Source organism: Eretmochelys imbricata, chromosome 5 (assembly GCF_965152235.1).
Source record: "Eretmochelys imbricata isolate rEreImb1 chromosome 5, rEreImb1.hap1, whole genome shotgun sequence".
NCBI classification, from domain to species: Eukaryota; Metazoa; Chordata; order Testudines; family Cheloniidae; genus Eretmochelys; species Eretmochelys imbricata.
In genome coordinates, this window is record NC_135576.1 from 73,148,414 (window position 1) to 73,171,685 (window position 23,272).

General features: G+C 41.5%; 1 protein-coding gene across 4 annotated transcripts in view; it reads right to left on the reverse strand.

The window, feature by feature from the left end:
• Window positions 1-1,499: 1,499 nt before the first annotated feature.
• PGGT1B (protein geranylgeranyltransferase type I subunit beta) overlaps window positions 1,500-23,272 on the reverse strand; it is a 70,138-nt gene continuing 48,365 nt past the window's right edge. For all 4 annotated transcript variants that reach the window (XM_077817331.1, XM_077817330.1, XM_077817332.1 and 1 more), the window contains 4 exons: window positions 14,821-14,866; window positions 9,459-9,643; window positions 9,062-9,170; window positions 1,500-2,163 (listed from right to left, as the gene is read on the reverse strand). In XM_077817331.1, the coding sequence (XP_077673457.1) occupies window positions 1,982-2,163; window positions 9,062-9,170; window positions 9,459-9,643; window positions 14,821-14,866 (522 nt within the window). In that variant the 3' untranslated portion in view covers window positions 1,500-1,981. The remainder of the gene's footprint in view (window positions 2,164-9,061; window positions 9,171-9,458; window positions 9,644-14,820; window positions 14,867-23,272) is intronic.

The following is a 23,272-nucleotide window of genomic DNA, read 5'->3' on the forward strand; positions in this document are numbered from 1 at the left end:
TTTAACTGGCATGCTGCCATAGTTTGAAATATTTACTGCTGGTTCATTAGATCTGTAGCTGGTTTTCAAAGCAAAAAAATGGCAAATGGCATATTTGCTGTGAGATGTGAGCCAGTTTTCCAAAATTTAAAAGTAGTTATGGATTTGGCCACGACTCACTGTTTTCACCGGAGTCCCATTTCTTGTGGTTTTTCACCAAGATTTTCCCTAAAGACTGCAAGGCTAGATCACAGGCACAAGGTGCGACTCTTGTCAGCCATACATTAGAGAACCCTCTAATGTATAATCCACAATGTACAGTGGCACAGTCAGTGCAAGAGATGTCACTCCCCACCCAGGCCAATAAAAGGAGTGCCATTTCATCACTTGCACCCACTTCCAGCACTAGCGCTAAGAACGAGTGCTGCTCTTCTCAAGTCTGCTGCTCCTACCGATAGTTGGGAAAGTGGTGGGTTCTTGCCATGAGAAACCTGACAGCTGGTTCTCCAACAGGGGAGAAACACCTTTAAGAAAAGCTAGTTCCAACAACATCCACCCCCCATTTTCATCAGCAGCTTGATGTAAGCTTAGAATGCCCCATCACTGCACTTCCCCACACCATGAGGAACTAAAGATAGTCACTGCCAGTTCCCTATGTGGAAGGAAGAGGACTACCCTCCCCATTCACTTCTAATGAGCTGGAAAGGCCAACCCCAGGGTCACTCTCGTCCACCAGCATGAAGAGGCCAAGGTCTTTATTTTCTCCTCTTGGATCAGTTTTAGGCAGATGTCAGGAGCACGTCACTTATTTGGCCTCCAGCAGTGGCTCCTCAGTGAACAGTGAAGCTGAAAATCTGTTTTTAAATGAGAATTTGTGGCTTTTTGATATGCAGGTCAGTGAGGTTATAGCAAGGTTAGGTGTATCATGCATTTTCCTGCTGTATGTCTGTGAAAATTTAAGCAATTGAGATTTGTGTCAAATGCAATGGCTAGAAAATGATTTGCTTGAACTCAGAACAGCACCTCAACTGCACCTCTCAAGTCTGATACAACTAGAGATTATATTGGCAAACGGCTGAAAATGTTCAATTTATTGGACTTTATTTGGAATAAAACTATTTAAAAAAAGAGCATCAAACAGTAATTTTAAAATACAACTTTCTGCTCTTCATATTCAGACATTTTAAAGAGAATCAGGACTTTTTTCTTTAAAATAGAAGGGAAGAAATATTTTGAAAGAAATCAAGATGTAATTGAGTGGTATAACACTACCAACATTTCTGGCACTCTACTTCAGAAACCCTCTGTGATGGCACCTTGCCAGAAGGTACCTATACCCCCAGGATTCTGCTGGTTTACTTTCCCATCCCATTGTTAATATGCCATAAATATTTAATTAAATTCTCGTTAAGGTAATAAATACTTCATATCAAGTTATTGCATCTGCCTAGTTTGAGCTATACAAGTGGATTATGGAATTAATGTAATAATGCCACACAACTTTAGGAATCCTGTCTATATTGAATAAAATAATTTTATTTTTTGTTTACAAAGGTTATGGAAGCTGACATCTACCTTCAACTGAGACCTAACATAGGGGTTTCTCTACCCAAACATGACGATCATTAAGAACTTTGTGAGGTTCAGTGCTATACTGTATGATAATATGTAAACAGATTTTGAAGACACTTCCCCCATTATAAACTTTGACACAGTATGCACAAATTTTAAAAAATAAAATACAAATGAAAACAAATTTGCCTCAAGGGATTTCTTAGAAGTACGAGCCATTTCAGGAGTCTGCAGTGGCAAACTTCTACACAACTGAAATTTCCTTTTATCCCAGTGAACAACTGGCTAAAGGCCATTCGCTAAAAAAGAGATGCCAGTAACATGGATTTGATTGTATGACTCCAGCACTTAAAAAGAGCACATTGGTTATACATGGCTTTTAACCCTGGGCTACAGTTATGCTACCAAACTAAGCTTGAGTCTAAATCAGTCATGTAGAGATGTGCACGTCATCTGAACACTGTTTAGAGTCCTTAGTTTTCCAGAGCTGATGGAGGTGCTGAAGGCGTTCAGAGGTTCTTGTGCTTACATTCAGGGCCGGGTGAACTTTGCAAATGCCCGATTCCTCCATTAACGACAGGCCACAGATCCCGAAGTATGCATGCAAAGCATCTGAAAACAAAATAGCAAGGGAGTTCGTTAAAATGTAAATGCTTCCTGGTGTATCATGCAGTAATAACCAACTGTTTCTGTGTTCCAAAACACCAACCAATTTTAAGCCAAGCACTGAAAGATAAATGGCAAACAGACGTTCCTAGTTATATTTGGCTTTTTCTAACTCCAAATATAAAATATAATAGTTAACCAAGCCCTACCACACACTGAGTACGAGGAGATGATCTGGAATTTCTGTCTTAAGACTAGACTCTAGGAAGCACAACTACTTTATTTAGTAAAGAGCTCTCCCACCTAGCTGATCACATATGAGAGGTCATGACAGAGATGTGGAAGAGCCTGAGAGAGTCAGGAGCTTATTTAAAGCATTCCCTCCCAGGCACTCTAAAAATATTTCCTTCTAAAACAGGATTTTTTTTTAGCATAGAGAAATTACTCCTGTTACAGTAGCAGCAACCTCTGTAGATGAGGGCATAGATGATAGCTGACTGTTCATTAAAACAGCAAGCTGTATTTTGGTACTAGCAGCTATGAAAAGGCAGAATCTGGAAAGTTCAAGTACCACCATAACACCTCTACCAGCCCATTCATGGGGATTTCTCTAATGCTGGGGAAGAAAGCTACCTCTTATATGGCACTCCCAACCATATCAAGGCTCCATAACCTTTTCAGTTTCATTGTCATTTCAGAGTTACCAAACTGATCTTTTTCAAAAAGGTATCTGCACATACTCCAGCCAAATATCCAGAAAGCATCCTTATAAAGCATCGTTGCTGTGCACACAGAAACATGCTCACCACACACATCTCCTTCTGGGTGACCTCACTGAAAATGTGTCTGCCAGCAACAGCTCACCCATGGGAAAACTCCCCAAGCATGCTCACTGAAACCCCTTTACAGAGTACCACCCGACTGCCCATATATGGCAGATTTAACCCAGAAGCTCTGAAGTTGTGCAGGACAGTGCAGAATTTAATGCCAGCCAAAACATACTGACTGTGACAGAAAAAGCAGTGCACAGTTCAGGCTATTTGAAGTGATAATAAAAATCTCAAGGCGTTTGAAGGTCAGGAGTTGTGGAGACAAATATTTTGTGAATAAGACACACAGGCAGAAGACAACCATGGAACACAGCAACTGGATGAAGCAAGTATCATTTGCATGGCTTCCTTGCCAAATCTCAATTTAGGCTGTTGTACTCAAATACCTTTACATTTAATGTTTCCTGCATGTTTGTTTTCACATTATTCACTCTCCATGTTTTATCAAGCTAATTCTTTATTTCCCATTTTCCTTCTGCCTCACCTGTGCTCTCTGTATGCTTCGAGATCTTAGGTTTTTTTTTGTATTCTCCTCTGAAGCTTTAAACATAATGGGATTTACACACAAGTAGTGAGGGGGAAATGGATATTAATGGAATCATTCGTTTTTAATGAGAGTTGTAAAAACAAAAACACAGATTTCTTATTGTTCTTGATACTTGTCACTGAGCGGCAGCAGAATTAATGTGAGACGGGCAATCTTCTTAAATGCCTAACAATGTGAAAGCCTTTTAAACAAAGAAAAAAGTTGGCTTTTGTTTGCCGTATGTGAATACTAGGGAGAGTGTATGATTAATTAATGAATAGAACACAGGCCTATGAGTCAAGTGTTCCTGCGTTTTATTTCTGCAGTGACCCTGATTCACTGGACAAATCATTGTCTCAGTTTCCCCATCTGTAAAATAGGAATAACAATGCCACAAGGGTGTTGAAAGGCTTAATTTATTGTGCTCTGAAACAACGATAAAGATGTACTCTGCAATCCTGTATGCACATATCTGTCTAGATTACTCTCCTCAATTTCTGAGAATCAACTTGAAGTGTTTCAGCTACAGGTGTACTTTCAATGATTTTACACACACAGGGAACAGGGTTTCTTATTTAACAGCCCAGGGATCAAGAGTTACACTAATCCAAACTTGCAGCTCTGCAGATCAAAACAGCACAAGGATAATGAACTGTATCTTTCCTGGCCCACACATCAACAGACTTGTTAAGTTCAGTTTGCAGGGCCACCTATGCAGTCCTCACTATCTTCAAATTCTGCTCTGTTACAATGAAAGCAACAGGGCTCTATAATTTCACTGACAGCATGCTTTGAATTGTAGATGTAAATGAGAACAAAATTAGGTTGGGAGAACCTTTACAACAGGAGAACATAGTCTGACTTTCAGATCCCAGGCTGATTTTGCAGGGGCTGTCTACAGTTTAAAAAAAAAAATCATTTAAACCGTGCACATTTGATACAGAAGCCATTGACTCGCAAATGTGGAATGTTATGCCATTTCTATAGTCAGTCTCCCTTTGGAGTAGAACCGCATTTTAATAAAGAAGGATAGTCTCTTTTCAACTATGCCTCTCTAGCTTTTCTTAAAAGCAGGAACATGAACTTGTCAGCAGCTACATGGAAAAAAAACAGCTGGGAAAAGGTATCACAGTAGACGTACACAGCAATTGTAATTTTGTGAAGTCTTAACATAGTTGATATTCAGCAGCAGCAAAAAAACAAAGAAAATATACTAATTTGTTATTAGGAGATATCCAGGCTTTTGGGACGCTGCCAAGGTTAGCAGAGAGTTATATCAGTGATTTTTTTCCCCCCTAGATGCAGATCCTGCCAGAATGATCCAGGATAAAACATTCATAATCCCTGCAGTTCTACATTCAACCTGCCTGTTCCATTTTTGTGGTCAGGAAGAATATTTAAGTTTATCACAAGCATGCTCTCAAAAAAGAGCAAATGTTACAGGCACACAGCAGACATGCTTTGCAGGAAGTACATTGTGAGTATATGCGTGCCCAATACAAAACCGAAGTAGGAAGGTTCATTTTTATCCAAATTTCAGTCTTGAGTCTTATCTTTAATACACACACAGTTTTGTTGTTTAAAATATGTTTAAGAAACCTTTCATACAGTTGAGCTTTTCAACAGGTTGCTTTCTTCTGGTGTATTAATAAAGCAAGATGTGCATGTAGATAAAGAAAAGTGGGATTTCAGTTGCCTTACAATGGTAAGGATTGATCAACAAGATGCAGCAGCAAATACAGCTACACCTCACAAGACTTCAGTGTCCAAAGAATGCTGCTTTTTCCTGTACAGTTTCGTCTGAACTCTTCCTTATTCAGCACAAAGTATCCTAGCTCTTCATGGAAAAAATTGGTTAAAGGATTTGCTTAAATGGCTCTTAATGCAACAGGAACACTCTGGAGCTCCTCTTATACCACGCTATAGGTCACTAAAATAATTAAACTAGCCAACTGGCTGGTAAAGCTGCATATGGGGGCTGGGATAGAAACAATGTCAAATCTTTTGCTTCCTAGACCAGAAGAGCTTGGGCACATCACAAGAATAATGCCATTTAGAAGGGAAGGAGGAGAAGAAAAATTAAGAGGTAACTGAGACTTAATGAAAATATTGAGGTGCTATAGCTGTTGTCTAGCCTGGGAAAAAACCCCAAACCCCTTCTTGCTGAAAGTAGTGTTCGGATAGCCTCAGGATTAGCAGGGTTACAGGATGAAGGAAAGATTGCTGAAAAGCCACAAGCACTGTTTGCCTTTCCAAGCACGAACAATGATGGGCCATGAGTTTTAGCCTTTAAAGTACAGATTTACTCTGAGGACCGTATGTAAAAGTAACATCTTACTCAATACAGCTGCTCTGTATGTGTATTCAATTATTTCTTCTAACTTGACTTTTTATTTCTATTAGCACCGCAGACCCAGTTACCAGACTAATACTTTACTAAGGCCTTGTCTATATACATAAATTATACCACTTTAATTACACCAGAATAGTTAAAGTGATACAAAGCGCCTAGCATGGACACAGTAAGGAGTACAAAGGTGCTCATACCAGTATAGCAATTCCTGTAGAGAAGGGGAATAAACTATGCTGGCATAAAGCACTTTTATACCAAATATAACAACTATGTCCACACCATGGACTATACCAATTTAAGTATTTTGGCAGGGGGGAGGGGGTGAGGGGAAGAAAAAAAAAAATCAACCCTCCCTACCCAATATATAGTTAAACTGGTATAAAGATTGCATATAGACAAGGCCTAGGTCTCCGTAAATTACATTTGTGCAAGCCCACGGAACATGAAAACCAATGGGACTGGCTCAGGTATAACTGGGGGCCTCATTTGAACTGCAGACTATTACTGGGGATCATGCACGAGAAGGAAAGAACTCATCTTGATCCCTGAGGAGTTTCTGCAGGACTGGCAGTTATGATGACACTAAACTGGGAGGAGTGGTAGATACGCTGGAGGGTAGGGATAGGATACAGAGGGACCTAGACAAATTAGAGGATTGGGCCAAAAGAAATCTGATGAGGTACAACAAGGACAGGTGCAGAGTCCTGCACTTAGGACGAAAGAATCCCATGCACCGCTACAGACTAGGGACTGAATGGCTAGGCAGCAGTTCTGCAGAAAAGAACCTAGGGGTTAGAGTGGACGAGAAGCTGGATATGAGTCAGCAGTGTGCCCTTGTTGCCAAGAAGGCTAACAGTATTTTGGGGTGTATAAGTAGGAGCACTGCCAGCAGATCGAGGGATGTGATCATTCCCCTCTATTCAGCATTGGTGAGGCCTCAGCTGGAGTACTGTGTCCAGGGATTATTTAGTCTGCAGAAGAGAAGAATGAGCGGGGATTTGATAGCTGAAAGGGGGTTCCAAAGAGGATGGATCTAGACTGTTCAGTGGTAGCAGGTGACAGAACAAGGTGTAATGGTTTCAAGTTGCAGTGGGGGAGGTTTAGGTTGGATATTAGGAAAAACTTTTTCACTAGGAGGGTGGTGAAGCACTGGAATGGGTTACCTAGGGAAGTGGTGGAATCTCCTTCCTTTGAGGTTTTTAAGGTCAGGCTTGACAAAGCCCTGGCTAGGATGATTTAGTTGGGGATTGGTCCTGCTTTGAGCAGGGGGTTGGACTAGATGACCTCCTGAGGTCCCTGCTAACCCTGATATTCTATGATTCTATGTGCAAAGTGAGCTCATTTGATCTGGACACTGATATGATAAACAGACTCTCTCAATGCCATTATTATAAGAGTAGAACCACTCTTTCATATGTGCCCATAAATTAGCTCTACTAACTAAACTATAGCCCGGCTGAAATTTCTGTCACACGTGGATACTGAACAGTTGCTGCCTTGATTATGACTACATTTTATCTTCTTCTCGTGAGTTAGAGACGGTTTATCCTCTCTATCCTTTATCCTAAATGCTGCTACAAGAGTTATTACCAGTGCAAAGTTTGTTTTCACATTCTGCTACATCTCCATATTTTCAAATTATGTCCAAGATCTGATTACCCATTACTGAAATGCCACCAATTTTTAATATCTGGAACTGAGCTATCTCCTTCCTAAATCCAGATGAGCTCTAAAAACTACACATACAGGGGTTCTAGCTACTACACACATATCAAGCACATAATTAGGCATGAAAGGGGTTAATTTTTATTGATGTCAGTAAATGTCAATTTTACTGTACACACAAATAAAAAAATATTTTCATCTATAAATAACTGAAATTTACAGTTAGGCGAAGAAAGAAAAATGCTGATTAAGGAGTTTTATTTAACTCTCATCCACATTCCTGGGATAATGGTGTACCCTGTGAGTTGTGATAGCTCACCAACTAGTAGCCCTCCAACTGTACTGTTTTTGGATCTTGTCACATGTACACAGGTCAGGAAAAAAGACTTGAGTTTAGTATGAAGAACATTTCTTTTATAGCAAAAATGTATATGGGATACAAATGTATCCCAAACATGTTGCACTGTTATCCTGTATTTTTAATAGTTGTGTACATGTTTGCATCTAGTGAGCATCTTGTATTGTAACTGGAAACTACATCTCCCTCACTAAGCAAGCAATGTGGAGAATGTAGTGAATTTGTATGTGGTAACCACTGCACATTGATGTTGATGTGCAATTGCACATAGACTCACGCTGAACGAGACTCCTGCTAGTTTTTCCAATTTGCGAGTTAGAGTAAGTTTTTTTCTCCTAAAACATTGAAGAATTGTTCTTAGATTCCTAATGCATTTGGAATACAAAAACTTTCCTTATGACACAATGTAATTTTTTTCTCGACACTGCATGAAGATTAAGCATACTGACTTTTTATATGGACATGTGATGTTGACAATTTGTGTTTGAATGGTTATGAAGCTTTAACTTTTGGAATCTCAACCTCTCTCATTAAATATTGTCTGACCTTCCCCACTGCCTGAAACTCACTGCATAATTTCTTTCAACAGTGTACATTTAAATGGATAATAAAAATGTTTAAAAATAAATCATCTATTGTTATGAAAAGTAAAAACTGAATTCTGCAAGCCTACGAATAGATGAAAAGTTTTAGGTACTATTTGTACTTTCCTCTAAGCTTTTTGCATTAGCTTTTTCATTCGCAATATTGTCTGATGTGCTCTTAGTATGTTCATTAAAAAGAACAAGCTCTGGAATATTTGTAAATGGGCCCTTGATAAAGATACCCATTACACAATCTATGCTCTTTAGATAAAATTATTTTAAATACATGGAAATACTATTCAGATACTAAATAGTATGACCAGGTTGTTTGCTATTTTCTCTTTCAATAATGGGCAGTTCATTTGTGACATTTTAAAACAAGGAAAAAGGGGCAGAGGGAGATGTATACTTTACATTATAAAAATATAGCCTTCCAATTATATGTTATGGCTTACTATTGCACATATTTCTGAGGGGGGGCAGAATTAAAAATATTCCTTTATTTGTGTTAAAAATGAGCCACCTCTTGGACCACTAGAATACATTTTGCAACACAACACACATCAGGATTCTGAGAAATAAATTTACCTGGGTGGCTATCTGGCCACTTGGCAAATCCACCAACAAGACGATCTTGAGTTGACAAGATGTAATTTCTGTTTTTCTCAAAATTTGTATATTGGAATATTTTCAAGAGCTGGAAAAAAGTTACAGAGTTACAGAAATACCTACTAAAAGAGAAGCTTTACCATTTTATCAGCTATAAGTGGTGCATTGGGGCATAGTTATGGTAGGTTTTAGTAACCTGTCGTCTTGCAAGAAAGCAGCAGACATGTGTAGCCCAGTACATAAATGTACAGAGATCAAAATAGTTTAGTAATTCAAAGATCAAGCCTACTTGCACTGCCTATAATTAACTTGAGGAGATGAAGGTTGGTTAACCAAGTCAAACAGGTTAATATAATTGCTACAATATATGTATTACCTTAAGTGTTGCTCCTACCCAAAATGAGTAGCAGGTGTCTACAGGTTTGTTGGGACGTCCATGATAGCCATTCTGTTGTCTCATTATGCACCATCTCTTTATTCTGTTCAGTTCTTTCTCTGAAAATACTTCCTCCAATTTACCCATCAAGCACAGTGAGGCAATACCACAGAACGTGGAGCCACCTGTAAGAAATAATTCTGTTTCTGCAACATTTTTTCATTGAAGTTAAAACTTCTGATTAAGATAAGACAAGCTACCAAGTAGTACAAAATATCAAACAAACAGAGTTGTGTAAAGGAGTTCAGAAAGGTCTGAAGTCTAAAATCCAGACAAATAAGGTGATCCTTAATCCAACACAGAGGTCAAAGTATTACACATACTATTACAAATGGAATTTGGTGGGCCTCAGTGCTGCCCCATTATGTAAATGCTCTCGCTCATTTGCCCACCGCCATGGCACCACCACTACTCACTGCTGCAGACTGGTTTCCATACGTAACATTACACAAGCAAGCTAATGGGAAGCAGGAATCTGAAGCAGTGGTGTCACATTTAAAGAGGCAGGCTGAGCGAATGAGCGAGCCACATCATTCCAGTACAAGAAAAAAGGCTTCAGTCAAAATACACCAAATTTTCCCATGCCTGATTAGATTTACTTTAGGAGTGATATGGTGGAAGTTTCTCTCCCCTTCAAAGAGGGAGGGGAAGAAAAAGTTCCTTATCTCCTCCCAACCTTTAATTCCTACAGAACATTTACTATAGCGGTTTTCTTCCTGCTGCTGCTCCAACTTGGAGATTTATTGGTTTCAGGCCCGTAAACAGCTGGCTGCTGAACCACCTCATTCACCCACCGTTCCTCATCCCAAATTCCTACGTTTCATCTACAATCCAATTGCCAGTCCTAACAGAACAAGGCTAGACACTCCCTCTGAAGCTAATCAATGCTGATGAATCACGCAGATGAGTTGCTGCAGTTACACAATTACATAAATGTCCTTGTTAAAATGTCTCCCATATCAGTTCAGTGACCCCACAATTGTAGTGGGCTAAAAACATAGCAGTAAAGGTAGGCCTGTTATAAATGGCTCTCAGCACTTGCCTATTAAGCAGATACTAGTTCTAGGTTTCCTAGAATGGAGACACTCAGAATTGGACAAACTAGACATCTCCCAATCAGGCTGCTAATCTATGAGTACAGAATATAATCTGCAGATAATTTAGTGTATTCTGTTGGCTTAGAGACTGAGCCAGTTACACGCTACTGGCAGTTCTGCACTCTTCCCATTCCCAGCTTCCACACTGCTACACATTATAGAAGCCCCTGCAAAATGCACTGTAACAGAGGTTCTTAAATTTCAGTGGTCCAGTAGGAACTGGTTGCTCACTCCACTTATTGAACTGCAGTGAGAGCAAACATACCCACACTATATATATATATATCCCTAAAATCACTCTTCTATATAAGCAGTTACTGTGGGTGCCATGGGGACTTTCTGTGAAAACAGGAGGGGAGGTGGCAATAAGAAAAACCTATGTTAAGATGTGGTCCACACTATGAAAAAGTTTGAGGACCCGTGTTATAACAGCAAAGTGCTAGCACGACAATACTCAAACTGTGACTTTTACATTAAAGTGAGGTTGAAGAGAAATCTGGAACCAGAAGGGAAATCCCAGATAGCTTGGAAGTCATAAAGAAACTAACTCAGCTGGCAAGATTTTCTGAAACATAGATCAGGGGTTCTCAAACCAGGGGTCATGACCCCTCAGGGGTTGTGAGGTATCAGCCTCCACCCCAAATCCCGCTTTACCCCCAGCATTTATAATGGTGTTATAAATTAAAAACACCTTTAAAAATATATTTAAGGGGGGAGGGGTTGCACTCAGAGGTTTGCTGTGTGAAAGGGGGGGGGTCACCAGTACGAAACTTTGAGAACCACTCATGTAGATAAAACAGTGGTGAATTACCTCCAAGAATTCCATCTATTCCTTGTAATTAGATATGGACTCTGTGCCACAGCCTCTGCATAGAGCAGGGGTCGGCAACCTTTCAGAAGTGGTGTGCCGAGTCTTCATTTATTCACCTTAATTTAAGGTTTTGTGTACCAGTAATACATTTTAACGTTTTTAGAAGGTCTCACACTATAAGTCTATATATTATATAACTAAACTATTGTCGTATGTAAAGTAAGCAAGGTTTTCAAAATGTTTAAGAAGCTTCATTTAAAATTAAATTAACATGCTGATCTTACACTGCCGGCCTGCTCAGCCCGCTGCCGGCCTAGGGTTCCATTCACCTAGGCTAGCAGTGGGCTGAGCAGGGCCCCGCTCAGCCAGGGTCCCGTCCGCCGGCCCCGCTCAACCTGCTGCCGGTCTGGGGTCCTGGCCCTGTCCACAGAGAGTAGATACCTACCTTCTCCCTGGTTCTAGCCACTCTCTTCCTCTCTCTGCACTGAGATGAGGGTGGGAGTGCACTGAGAACAGGGCTGGGGGTGAAGGAGCAGGCTGGGGGTTGGGGTGCAGGGTCTGGCCAGGAGCTAGAATGAGGGAGGGGGCTCAGGGTTGGGGCAGGAGGTTTGGGTGTGGAGTGCTTACCTGGGCAGCTCCCATTTGGTGAGAGGGGTGCTGGTGGGAGTGTGTGAGGGAGTTTGGGGGAGTGGGGGATGCAGGAGTTCCGGTTTGGTGCTCAGGGTGGGGGTGAGGATGTGGGGGGCGCAAGAGTTAGGGCATGGAGTGTGGGGGGCTGGGTATGTGTGGGGGGTGCAGGAGTCACGGCAGGGGGCTGGGTTTGTGTGTGTGGGATGCTGGAGTTAAGGCTGCAGTCGTGGGTGGGTGTGGTCCCAGACCCCTGCCCTGAGCGGCTCATGGCAGGGGACTGGAGGGGATGTGCCGATTCCACCCCCTCCCCAGGGTCCCCAGAGCAGAGAGTGCGCTGCGGCTCCGCTTTTCCCTCCCCTCCGTAGCAAGGGCCGCCACCTGATCGGCCGCAGGGAGGGAGAGGAAAAGGGGCAGGAACCCAGCACGCTGGGGGAAGAGGCGGAAGCTTGCTTGTTCTGCAAGGAGAGAGCGGTGAGTGGAGAAGAGTGGGCTGGGCCGGACTTTTAATGGCATGCTGCCGGGGTCCCCTGCAGACAGCAGCGTGCCATTAAAAATTGGCTTGCGTGCTGTCTGACACATGTGCCATAGGTTGCCGACCCCTGGAATACTCCCCTCCCCCCCCCAAAAAAGCGCCCTGAGGAAGAACCTGAGTAAGCTGTAGATACAATAAGACATGGGGCCTGAGTCTCATTTAGACTAAGATCCCTTTACACCACTGGAAGCGTTAAGACGCTTTGAAGTTGGTGCAGTGAGAATCAGGCCCATGGACTTTCATCCTAACCATTCCCATGGAGAAGAGACACCAAAGTAACAAAATGGGATAGAATGCTAAAAGACCATGGATAAGTTACTAAAATGAACGTATTTAAATATGGATTCTTTTTCTGCTAAGTTTGTTTTCAACTTCAACATACCATGGAAAAACATGGATGCAATTACGTAAAAACCCGTGGTAAGATTATAACCGACTAGCATTTAGTAGGCTTCAGATAAACATAACAAAGTCTCAAAATCAGGGATGGTCCAACTGCTCCAGGGTGTGCCTACCTTCCTCAGCACTGTCTGTTGCTGCAAAGGGATAAATGGAACGTTTGTGCTCCAGAAAAGCACCAAGTTAAAAATTCCTGACTCGAGTCACAATTTGCTTTTTTAATAAAAATTAACTGTAGTTTTAAAATTCAGCCCCAAGCAGACTCTGTGATTCAACACAGGAAATGATTATAGAATACATCCACAGCTGGCAGAACTGGGGTGTATCATCAGGAAGGAGTGCTGCAACAATTGTCCCACAAAAAGAAAAAGGAGTACTTGTGGCACCTTAGAGACTAACCAACTTATTTGAGCATAAGCTTTCGTGAGCTACAGCTCACTTCATCGGATGCATACTGTGGAAAATATAGTGAGGAGATTTATATACACACAGACCATGAAAAAATGGGTGTTTATCATACACATTGTAAGGAGTGTGATCACTTAAGATGAGCTATTACCAGCAGGAGAGTGGGGTGTGGGGAGAGAACCTTTTGAAGTGATAATCAAGGTGGGCCATTTCCAGCACATTTCCAGGAGTTAACAAGAATGTCTGAGGAACAAGAGGGGGGAAGGGGAGAGGAATAAACATGGGGAAATAGTTTTACTTTGTATGATGACTCAACCACTCCCAGTCTCTATTCAAGCCTAAGTTAATTGGATCCAATTTGCAAATTAATTCCAATTCAGCAGTCTCTCGTTGGAGTCTGTTTTCAAAGTTTTTTTTGTTGAATAGTCACTTTTAGATCAGCAATCGAGTGACCAAAGAGACTGAAGTGTTCTCCGACTGGTTTATGAATGTTATAATTCTTAACATCTGATTTGTGTCCATTTATTCCTTTACGTTCATAAACCAGTCGGAGAACACTTCAATCTCTCTGGTCACTCGATTGCTGATCTAAAAGTGACTATTCTTCAACAAAAAAAACTTTGAAAACAGACTCCAACGAGAGACTGCTGAATTGGAATTAATTTGCAAATTGGATCCAATTAACTTAGGCTTGAATAGAGACTGGGAGTGGTTGAGTCATCATACAAAGTAAAACTATTTCCCCATGTTTATTCCTCCCCCCTTCCCCCCTCTTGTTCTTCAGAGGTTCTTGTTAACTCCTGGAAATGTGCTGGAAATGGCCCACCTTGATTATCACTTCAAAAGGTTCTCTCCCCACACCCCACTCTCCTGCTGGTAATAGCTCATCTTAAGTGATCACGCTCCTTACAATGTGTATGATAAACACCCATTTTTTCATGGTCTGTGTGTATACAAATCTCCTCACTGCATTTTCCACTTTATGCATCCGATGAAGTGAGCTGTAGCTCACGAAAGCTTATGCTCAAATAAGTTGGTTAGTCTCTAAGGTGCCACAAGTCCTCCTTTTCTTTTTGCGAATACAGACTAACACGGCTGCTACTCTGAAACCTAATTGTCCCATAGTGAGGAATGAGAACAGAGAGGGAGGAGACTGGAGAGTTGCTGAGGTAAGAATACTGGAGTAAGAAAATTCTTAGGACCCCCATTTGGTCTAGTGTTGGGGATGGAGCCAGTCATGGCAAGGAAAGAAGCCCACATGTTCTGGGAGAACCTTTTCATTGCTTTCTCTTCACCCCACTTCTCTGAAAACCCGAAATACCAACAAGGGAGGAAAGGCATGCATGCTGAATCCCCAGCAATGTTCTGAGAAGCTTCATTTAATTGCTAAGGTTTTTAAGAATGGAGAAAAATTAAGGCTCTTACCATGAGATTCAAGTCCAGCTCCCTGTGCCAGCCCATTATCATAGGACTGAAAAAGAAAAAGCCATTTCAGAAATAGATTGTTCATACATGTATTTTGATTATGTAATTTCTCATTTTATTAGCAAGACCTGCATCACAAACCACACCAACATCTATTTTAATTAATTAGTTTTAACTGGCCAATAGCTTTTCAAAGGCATACACTGTGCATCAAAAGTTATCAGCATCACATTGACCTGTCAGCAAAGCAGCACAGTTTGAACACATGCAGTTTTTAATAAGCATTTTCTTTAAAAAAAATAAAAAATTAAAGTTTGTTTCAAAGATTATATGCTAAAATGCTAAAGTTAAGGTTCTAGAATTATGCAGTATTACGGTACCAAGTCAAGTGGCAAGGAAAAACCACTTCTGTGGAGGTTTTAAAATACATTCTGCAGGAGCTGTGTCCCCCTTAAGGAGCCAAAGCATCTGCAAAACGCTAGACAAGATAAGAGTCTATCCTATTTGTCTATGTCTGTTCCCAAATCAAGAGTCATTTAGTGCACAAGAATGTAACAGTCAGGCCACTAGTACATGTAAGCAGCACAGTGCTTAAATACAATACATTCTGCAGTGAAGACAAAGGCCTTATGTACTAAACTGCAACAACAATCTACACTTGTTGGGAAAGGAAAGAATGGGAAAGCATCAGCATTCTGCTGAACAAACTGATATTCTATAAAATATCACCTTTAAAAAATATAGTTTCTTCATTCTGATTTAAGCCTTTTAAAGCAAAGAGTAAAGGGCTGATGTTCCATCCCGGGCTCGCTCCATTGTCCTAGAAATTCCAATTCACATGATCCTGTATCAGTGGATGTCTGTGCAGTGGGTGTTACTTACCCGTTGTGACACAATACTGAAGCAAGTTAAAGAATGACAATAGTATATACTGCAATGCTCTTTGGTTTGTGGGATTTTTAACTCAAATTTGTTTTATTTAGTAGCAGTTAGTACTTCAGTATAATCCCCCAAATAATTTAGTTAACGAAATTAAGGTTGCTAGAGCATAACCCATTACCAGAGACCTAGGAAAAAATCAGCTAAGGGTATGGCTGCACTGCAATTAAACATCCACAGCTGTCCTGTGCCAGCTGACTCGGGCTCGCAGAGCTCAGGATAAGGGGCTGTTTAACTGTAGTCGAGACATTTGGGCTAGGCTCAAGCCTGAGCTGTGGGACTCTCCCCCCTTACAGTGTCCCAGAGCCCAGCTCAAGCCTGAATTTGCACCTCAGTAAAACAGCCCCCTAACCCAAGCCTGAGTCAGCTGACACAGGCCAGCAAAAGGTTTTTAATTGCAGTGTAGACATGAGTCATTTACTCCTCCTGCCTACACTCCCACTCATCAGTTCCCCTTCTTGTCCTGAATTCCCTTGCACCCAAGCCACAGTCCAGACATCTCCATCTTCATTCTGCATGTAACAGAGACAACATGGGGGGGAAGCAATATATGGGTAGGGCATGAGAGACTTGAGTTGTGAGAGGGACTTGGGCGAGGGGGGAGGGAGGCATTGATCTGGGGGCAAGCAGTACCTTGACAAACCAACCATACGTCAAGAAACTGCAGAGTCTGGGACTGTTTAGAGGAAACCAGTAAGAGGAGACATGGCTGATGTATAAACAAAACAATAAATAATATAGAGAAGTTAGATACAGCAACCTTATTAAGCCTTCCCATGCTACAAGAAAAAAAAGACAGTCAATTAAACTGAGTGGCAACACTACTTCAATGGATAACATGAAAAATGTTCACAGAAATGCTTAAACCACCTGTGGAACTCTATCATTAGATACTAAGTGCTTAAAGTAGGATTCAAAAAAAAGGAGTCAATATTTATACTGAATATCCAAAGTTTGTGTGCGCGCACGCACATACAAAAATAAAGGCTATATATAGAGCCTCATACTTCAGAGAATAAATTAAATCACTAGCAGAATTAGGAAGCAAACTACCCTTTGGCCAGGTTATTCTATAACTGTCAACTATGGACAGGTTATTCCATAATTGTTGACCAGGGGTTTCTTATATCTTCCTCTGACGCAGCTAGTAGGGGCCGCCATCAGAGATGGGATATTGACAAGTCAGACCACTGGTCTGATTTCCATGTTCCTATTTCTAGGAAAACGGCAGGTGCCCAGCACTTCAAGATCACACGATTTCACCTTCAAGCAGTGACATAGTCTTTATCACAGAGAACACATTAGCGGTTTTCTGCTTTCATATTAAAAACTGTAATATTCCTCACTGGACATATATTCTAACCAGTGTCTTTTTTTGGAGTGGTGATGACTAAAAAGGATGAATTCTGAAAGTTCACATCTGACAAACTTTAAGCAGGAGCATGGAAAAGTTGATTCTAAGCAACCGCTATGAACATTTGAAGACCGAGCATAGGCAGCACAAAGTTCCCTTAAGCCATTATCAGTGCATTTTGAGCATGCAGTCCCTATGTGCTGCCAAGCATCAAAGGCCCATTAACTGCTGAGCAATGGGAAGCTGATTAGCACTGGAGGAAAGAAGAGCTAGGCTAGTGAAGCTAGTTAACTCTATAAACTGAATAATTGTAAAATAAGGTGGTGTGCTTTATGTACTGCAAAATAATCAGCTCTGGGGAAAAGTTAAGTGTGCAACCCAAAAAGTGCATTATGTTCAGCTGCATAATTAGCCTAAAATTTTAACAGACACAGGCACTAGTTGCTTTTAGAGAATTTGATCCTGTTAGACAAAAATTCCCCATTAATTTAATTTTCTACTTTTTTATTTTAAAAAGGATAATGAAAAGAATTCATCATTGCTGCAGTACGAAAGTTGAATAATTAAATCCTATCCAAATCAGGAAATGTGTAAATCAATTAAGCACAATCTTAACTCCAGCCCCCTGACATTTGCATCACAGTCAATCTGTAGAGATATCATAATCAAAGTAGTTAATTTGTCTCTCTACTCTAAAGGGTGACTAAAAATGGCATTTTTTATCTTTATTGCATCAGTGATTCCAAATCACCCTTGTTCAATTCACTAAATTTTCCCCCACTATCAGGCTCACAAACTCACCTCTGAATATGAAAGTCAAAATGGACTTTACACATCAATAAAAATTCTGCAGTCCGAACTTGATAGCTCTACTGATGAGGGAAAGCTGAACAAACAGGTTCCAAACAGGAATTAAAAACCCACTTATTGCCATCAGTAAAGGCAGTAGATACAACAACGAATACACACAGAGAGCTATTATCTATAAAGATGCAGTGTTTAGACAGTTACAATATTGAAGTGTAGTTCTAGTCTGAAAGGTATGTTCAATCTTAAAACTTTTGCCTTTCCTGATGTGCTTAATTCTACAATTCAAGTTGCAGTAGCAATTTTTGGAGTTAAGGTTTGTGTCTCAATTCTGACACAACAGGAAATTTTAGAATTAGAGTTTAGGAGTTCAGTTACAAATATCTATTACAGCTAATCAATCTCGCTGCTACTTAAAGTTATTTGTACCTCAGTTGCATTTCACAATTTGCATTACTAAAAAAAATAAATTCATAAACTATGACTTGCACTCAGATATATAAAGAGGCCTCATGTACTTGCAAATGGTGACATAAGATATGGTGAAACAAAACCACATCTTTGTACGACAGCAGTTCACTAATGATGCCATCTATTTTGCCTTGTAATTAGTGGACTATCAAAACAAGATACTATTGTAGAAAAATAACAGAGCTAAGCATTCGCAAGGAAAAAAAACAAAAACAAGGATATACGTAGCTTGCATTATAATTAGATAGAGTATTACACTGAAATAAAATTAACTTCAAAAATAAATTTCATAGCTACATCTGAATATAAAATATTTTTATTTTAGGTTATTTACAGCATCCTCAGAATTTAATAGCAACGTTGCAGATTTTCTTTCACAGATTCTACACTTCCTGCATTATCGACTGATTTAACTGTGGCTATTATATTTGTTTATTAAACATACAGGAAGACTTGTTTATATGGTGGGGAAAAAATGGATCATCCTGGCAGCCTATACAATACCACACACAGCAGTCTCAGTATAATAGCAGGTTTCAGAGTAACAGCCGTGTTAGTCTGTATTCGCAAAAAGAAAAGGAGTACTTGTGGCACCTTAGAGACTAACCAATTTATTTGAGCATAAGCTTTCGTGAGCTACAGGTTACTTCATTGGATGCATACTGTGGAAAATACAGAAGATGTTCTTATACATACAAACCATGAAAAAATGTGTGTTTACCACTACAAAAGGTTTTTTCTCCCCCACCCCACTCTCCTGCTGGTAATAGCTTATCTAAAGTAATCACTCTCCTTACAATGTGTATGATAATCAAGGTGGGCCATTTCCAGCACAAATCCAGGGTTTAACAAGAACGTCTGAGGAACTAGAGAGAGAGAGAGAGAGAGAGAGAGAGAGAGAGAGAGAGAGAGTGTGTGTGTGTGTGGGGGGGGGTGTTAGATGCGCAGGTGAACGAGCCTCTGATAGTAGGCTCGTTCACCTGCACATCTACCAATGTGATATATGCCATCATGTGCCAGCAATGCCCCTCTGCCATGTACGTTGGTCAAACTGGACAGTCTCTACGTAAAAGAATAAATGGACACAATCAGATGTCAAGAATTATAACATTCATAAACCAGTCGGAGAACACTTCAATCTCTCTGGTCACGCGATTACAGACATGAAAGTTGCGATACTACAACAGAAAAACTTCAAAACCAGACTCCAGCGAGAGACTGTTGAATTGGAATTCATTTGCAAATTGGATACAATTAACTTAGGCTTGAATAGAGACTGGGAGTGGCTAAGTCGTTATGCAAGGTAACCTATTTCCCCTTGTTTTTTCCTACACCCCCTCCCCCCCAGACTTTCTTGTTAAACCCTAGATTTGTGCTGGAAATGGCCCACCTTGATTATCATACACATTGTAAGGAGAGTGATCACTTTAGATAAGCTATTACCAGCAGGAGAGTGGGGTGGGGGGAGAGAAAACCTTTTGTAGTGAGAAACACCCATTTTTTCATGGTTTGTATGTATAGGAACATCTTCTGTATTTTCCACAGTATGCATCTGATGAAGTGAGCTGTAGCTCACAAAAGCTTATGCTAGTATAATAGCAGTGGTTAATTTTATTTTTCCTTTCTGATATAAAGCATTGGTTTCTAGCTCTCCTGGTTCTTGAAATACTGGCTGCTAAAACCAAATCATAATTCAAGTGTGGGCGAAGCAAAAGTGTAGTCAGGAAGACGTGCTCTTTAGGTTCCATATTTTGCAAACTGTTAGGGTTAGAAAAGCGCACTCAAAAAGTCTAGGTTCCTAACTGTGTAAGTAAATGTGCCTAGCCCTGATAGTGACGCTTGAACTCACCTATACCAGGCCTGTAGTGGGGTCATACCACCTAGCTGCGGTTTTCGGACACTGGCCCAGAATTAAATATAGATGGCCAGGGAGCAGACACTGCTGGCAAGCAACTTGCTAGGGATTCCCCTGACAGAAAAGAGTCCCCAGTAAGCATAGAGCTAGTAGAGTCTGTTCCTATAGCTTCCTATAGTCAAGTATCAGGAGGTAGCTGTGTTAGTCTGTGTCCACAAAAACAACAAGGAGTCTGGTGGCAGCTCAAAGACTAACTGATTTATTTGGGCATAAGCTCTGGGGGGGGTAAAAAACACAAATCGGACATCAGGAATGGTAACATACAAAAGCCAGTAAGAGAACATGTAAATCTTCCTGGACATTCTAATAACAGATTTAAAAGTAGCCCTACTTGAACAAAAAACCTTCAGAAACAGACTTCAAAGAGAAACTGCAGAACTAAAATTCATTTGCCAATTTAACACCATTAATTTGGGCTTGAGTAGGGACTGGGAGCGGCTGGCTCACTACAAAAGCAACATTCCCACTCCTGGAATTGACACTTCCTCATCAATTATTGGGAGTGGACTACATTCACCCTGATTGAATTGGCCCTGTCAACACTGGTTCTCCACTTGTGAGGTAACACCCTTCTCTTCATGTGTCAGTATAATAATGCCTGCATCTGTAATTTTCACTCCATGCATCTGAAGTGGGTTTTTTACCCACAAAAGCTTATGCCCAAATAAATCTGTTAGTCTTTAAGGTGCCACCAGACTCCTTGTTATTATTTGTATTACCATAAAGCCAAGGAGCCTTAGTTATCAAATAGGATTCCATTGTGCAAGGTGCTTTACAAACACAGAACAAAGATGGTCCCTGCCCCAAAAAAGCTCACAATCGAAGACAAATGACAACAGATGCGTATGCAGGCAGATGGGGGAAATACAAGGAAACAATGAGACAATATTGATCAGCATGACAGGCAGTGGTCTCAGCACACCAGTGGCCTAACCACTGCCAAGCTTTTTATAGAGGGAAAAGGAGAGTTTTAAAGAAGAGAATGCGTAATTTTGCAGATGTTTACTGGGAGCTCCTCCCAAGCGTGAGGGGCAGCCTGGGAGAAAGCACAAAGCTATGCATTTGAAAATTTAACAAGTGGGCAATTGAGGCTTGTATCACAGGCTGATCAGAGGCAGGAGTCAATATCTTCATTGAGGATGACAAGACAAGACGTGGATAAAACATGAAGGGCCTTCAAATGAAGACAAATAGCTTATGTTTGAGGTGATAGTGGAGGGATGTAAAGAGGAATGACATGATTAAAGCGACAGGCTATGAAAATCATATTTGCAGCTCCGTTCTGAATGGATAAGTGAGGTAAGACTGCATAGTTAAGGCCAGCGAGAAGGATACTGCAGTAAATTGAGATAGGAACCTGGATCAGAGCTGTAGCTGTGTGGATGGATAGGAAAAGCTGTATCTTAGAGATGTTGTGCAGAAAGAATCTGCATAATTCAGACATAGCCCAGATGTGAGGGCTTTGAAAGAGGTCCAAGCTGAAGATGACACCCAGGTTATGGGCCTAAGTGACAAGCAGGCTGGTGCTGTTGCCCACAGTTATTGACAAAGGAGTAGTGGGGGGAGGGTAGTAGTGGTGGGAGGAGATTAAGAGCTCTGTTTTAGCCATGTTGAGTTTGAGCTGACAGACATCCACAAGGAGATAGACAGACCAACCAAGATTTCAGTTTGGACGGAAGGAGACAGGTCTGGAGGAAGAGAAAATACAGACAATAGCTGAACGGGAGTTTGCAGACTAAAATAATCCAGAGGTAAGGTGCAGAGAGGGAACGGGACCAAGGACAGAGGCCTGTGGAAACTCTTCAGAAAGCAGGAGGTGTGTGGGGGGGTAGAGGGACGAGGAGAAACCTCCAAAGGTCATGCTGAAGAAGCAATGACAGCAGTAGAAGACAAGGAGAGGAGAGTCACAGAAGCCCAGAGAAGACAAGATTTCAAGATGGGTATGGACAACTTTGACAAAAGCAACTGACAAGTCCAGGAGGATGAGGCTGGAGTACTGGTTCTAAGTTCTCAGTCATTTACAAATTACATAGCAGTGTATAGCTACAGTAAGGCTTATAATGTAAGCCTTATATGTATTATAAGTAAGGCAGGTGGGCGTGTGAGAGGGGGGTGCAGGAACTCCCATTTGGTGCTCAGGGTGGGAGTGGGGATGTGGAGGGTGCAAGAGTCAGGGCAGGTGGCTTGGGGGGCTGGGTATGTGTGGGGGGGTGCTGGAGTCAGGGCTGGGGTTGTGGGGGGGGGTGCAGGGGTCAGGGCAGAGGGCTGGGGGTGTGGCTGGGGTCGTGGGGGTGGTCCCAGCCCCCTGCCCTGAGTGGCTCACAGCAGGGGGCTGGAGGGGACATGCCCTGATTCCAGCCACTTCCCCAAGGTCCCCGGAGCAGAGAGCGCGCTGCAGCTCTGCTTTTACCTCTCCCCATCCCTAGCAAGGGCTGTCAGCTGATTGGCCGCAGGGAGGTAGAGAAGGAGGGGCAGAAACCCAGCACGCTGGGGGAAGAGGGAAGCGGAAAGTTTGCCTGTCCTGCAAGGAGAGAGCAGTGGCTGGGGGGCGGAAAAGAGCGGGCTGTGCCGGGCTGGATTTTCAGTGGCACGCTGCTGTCTGCCCAGGTCCGGCAGACAGCAGCATGCCATTAAAAATTGGCTCGCATGCCATCTTTGGCACGTGTGCCATAGGTTGCTGACCCCTGTCCTAGACCATTCTGATAGAAGCAACTCAAGCAATCACCATTACTCTACAGCTAATTTGCATGCAACACTTTCACTGATGGAATGTGGTAGAATGCACAGACGGTGGCTTACCTGGCCCAATGGCCACACCTACGTGACAGCATAGGCTTTCAGCTACTAGTTTTATACTATTTATAAAAAGAAAATAGGAAATGGAGGACTGCCTATTTTTCATCTGGGTGAATGTTACGAGCTGGGAACGTCCATCTTCAGTGTCTATACTATAAATCCTACCATGC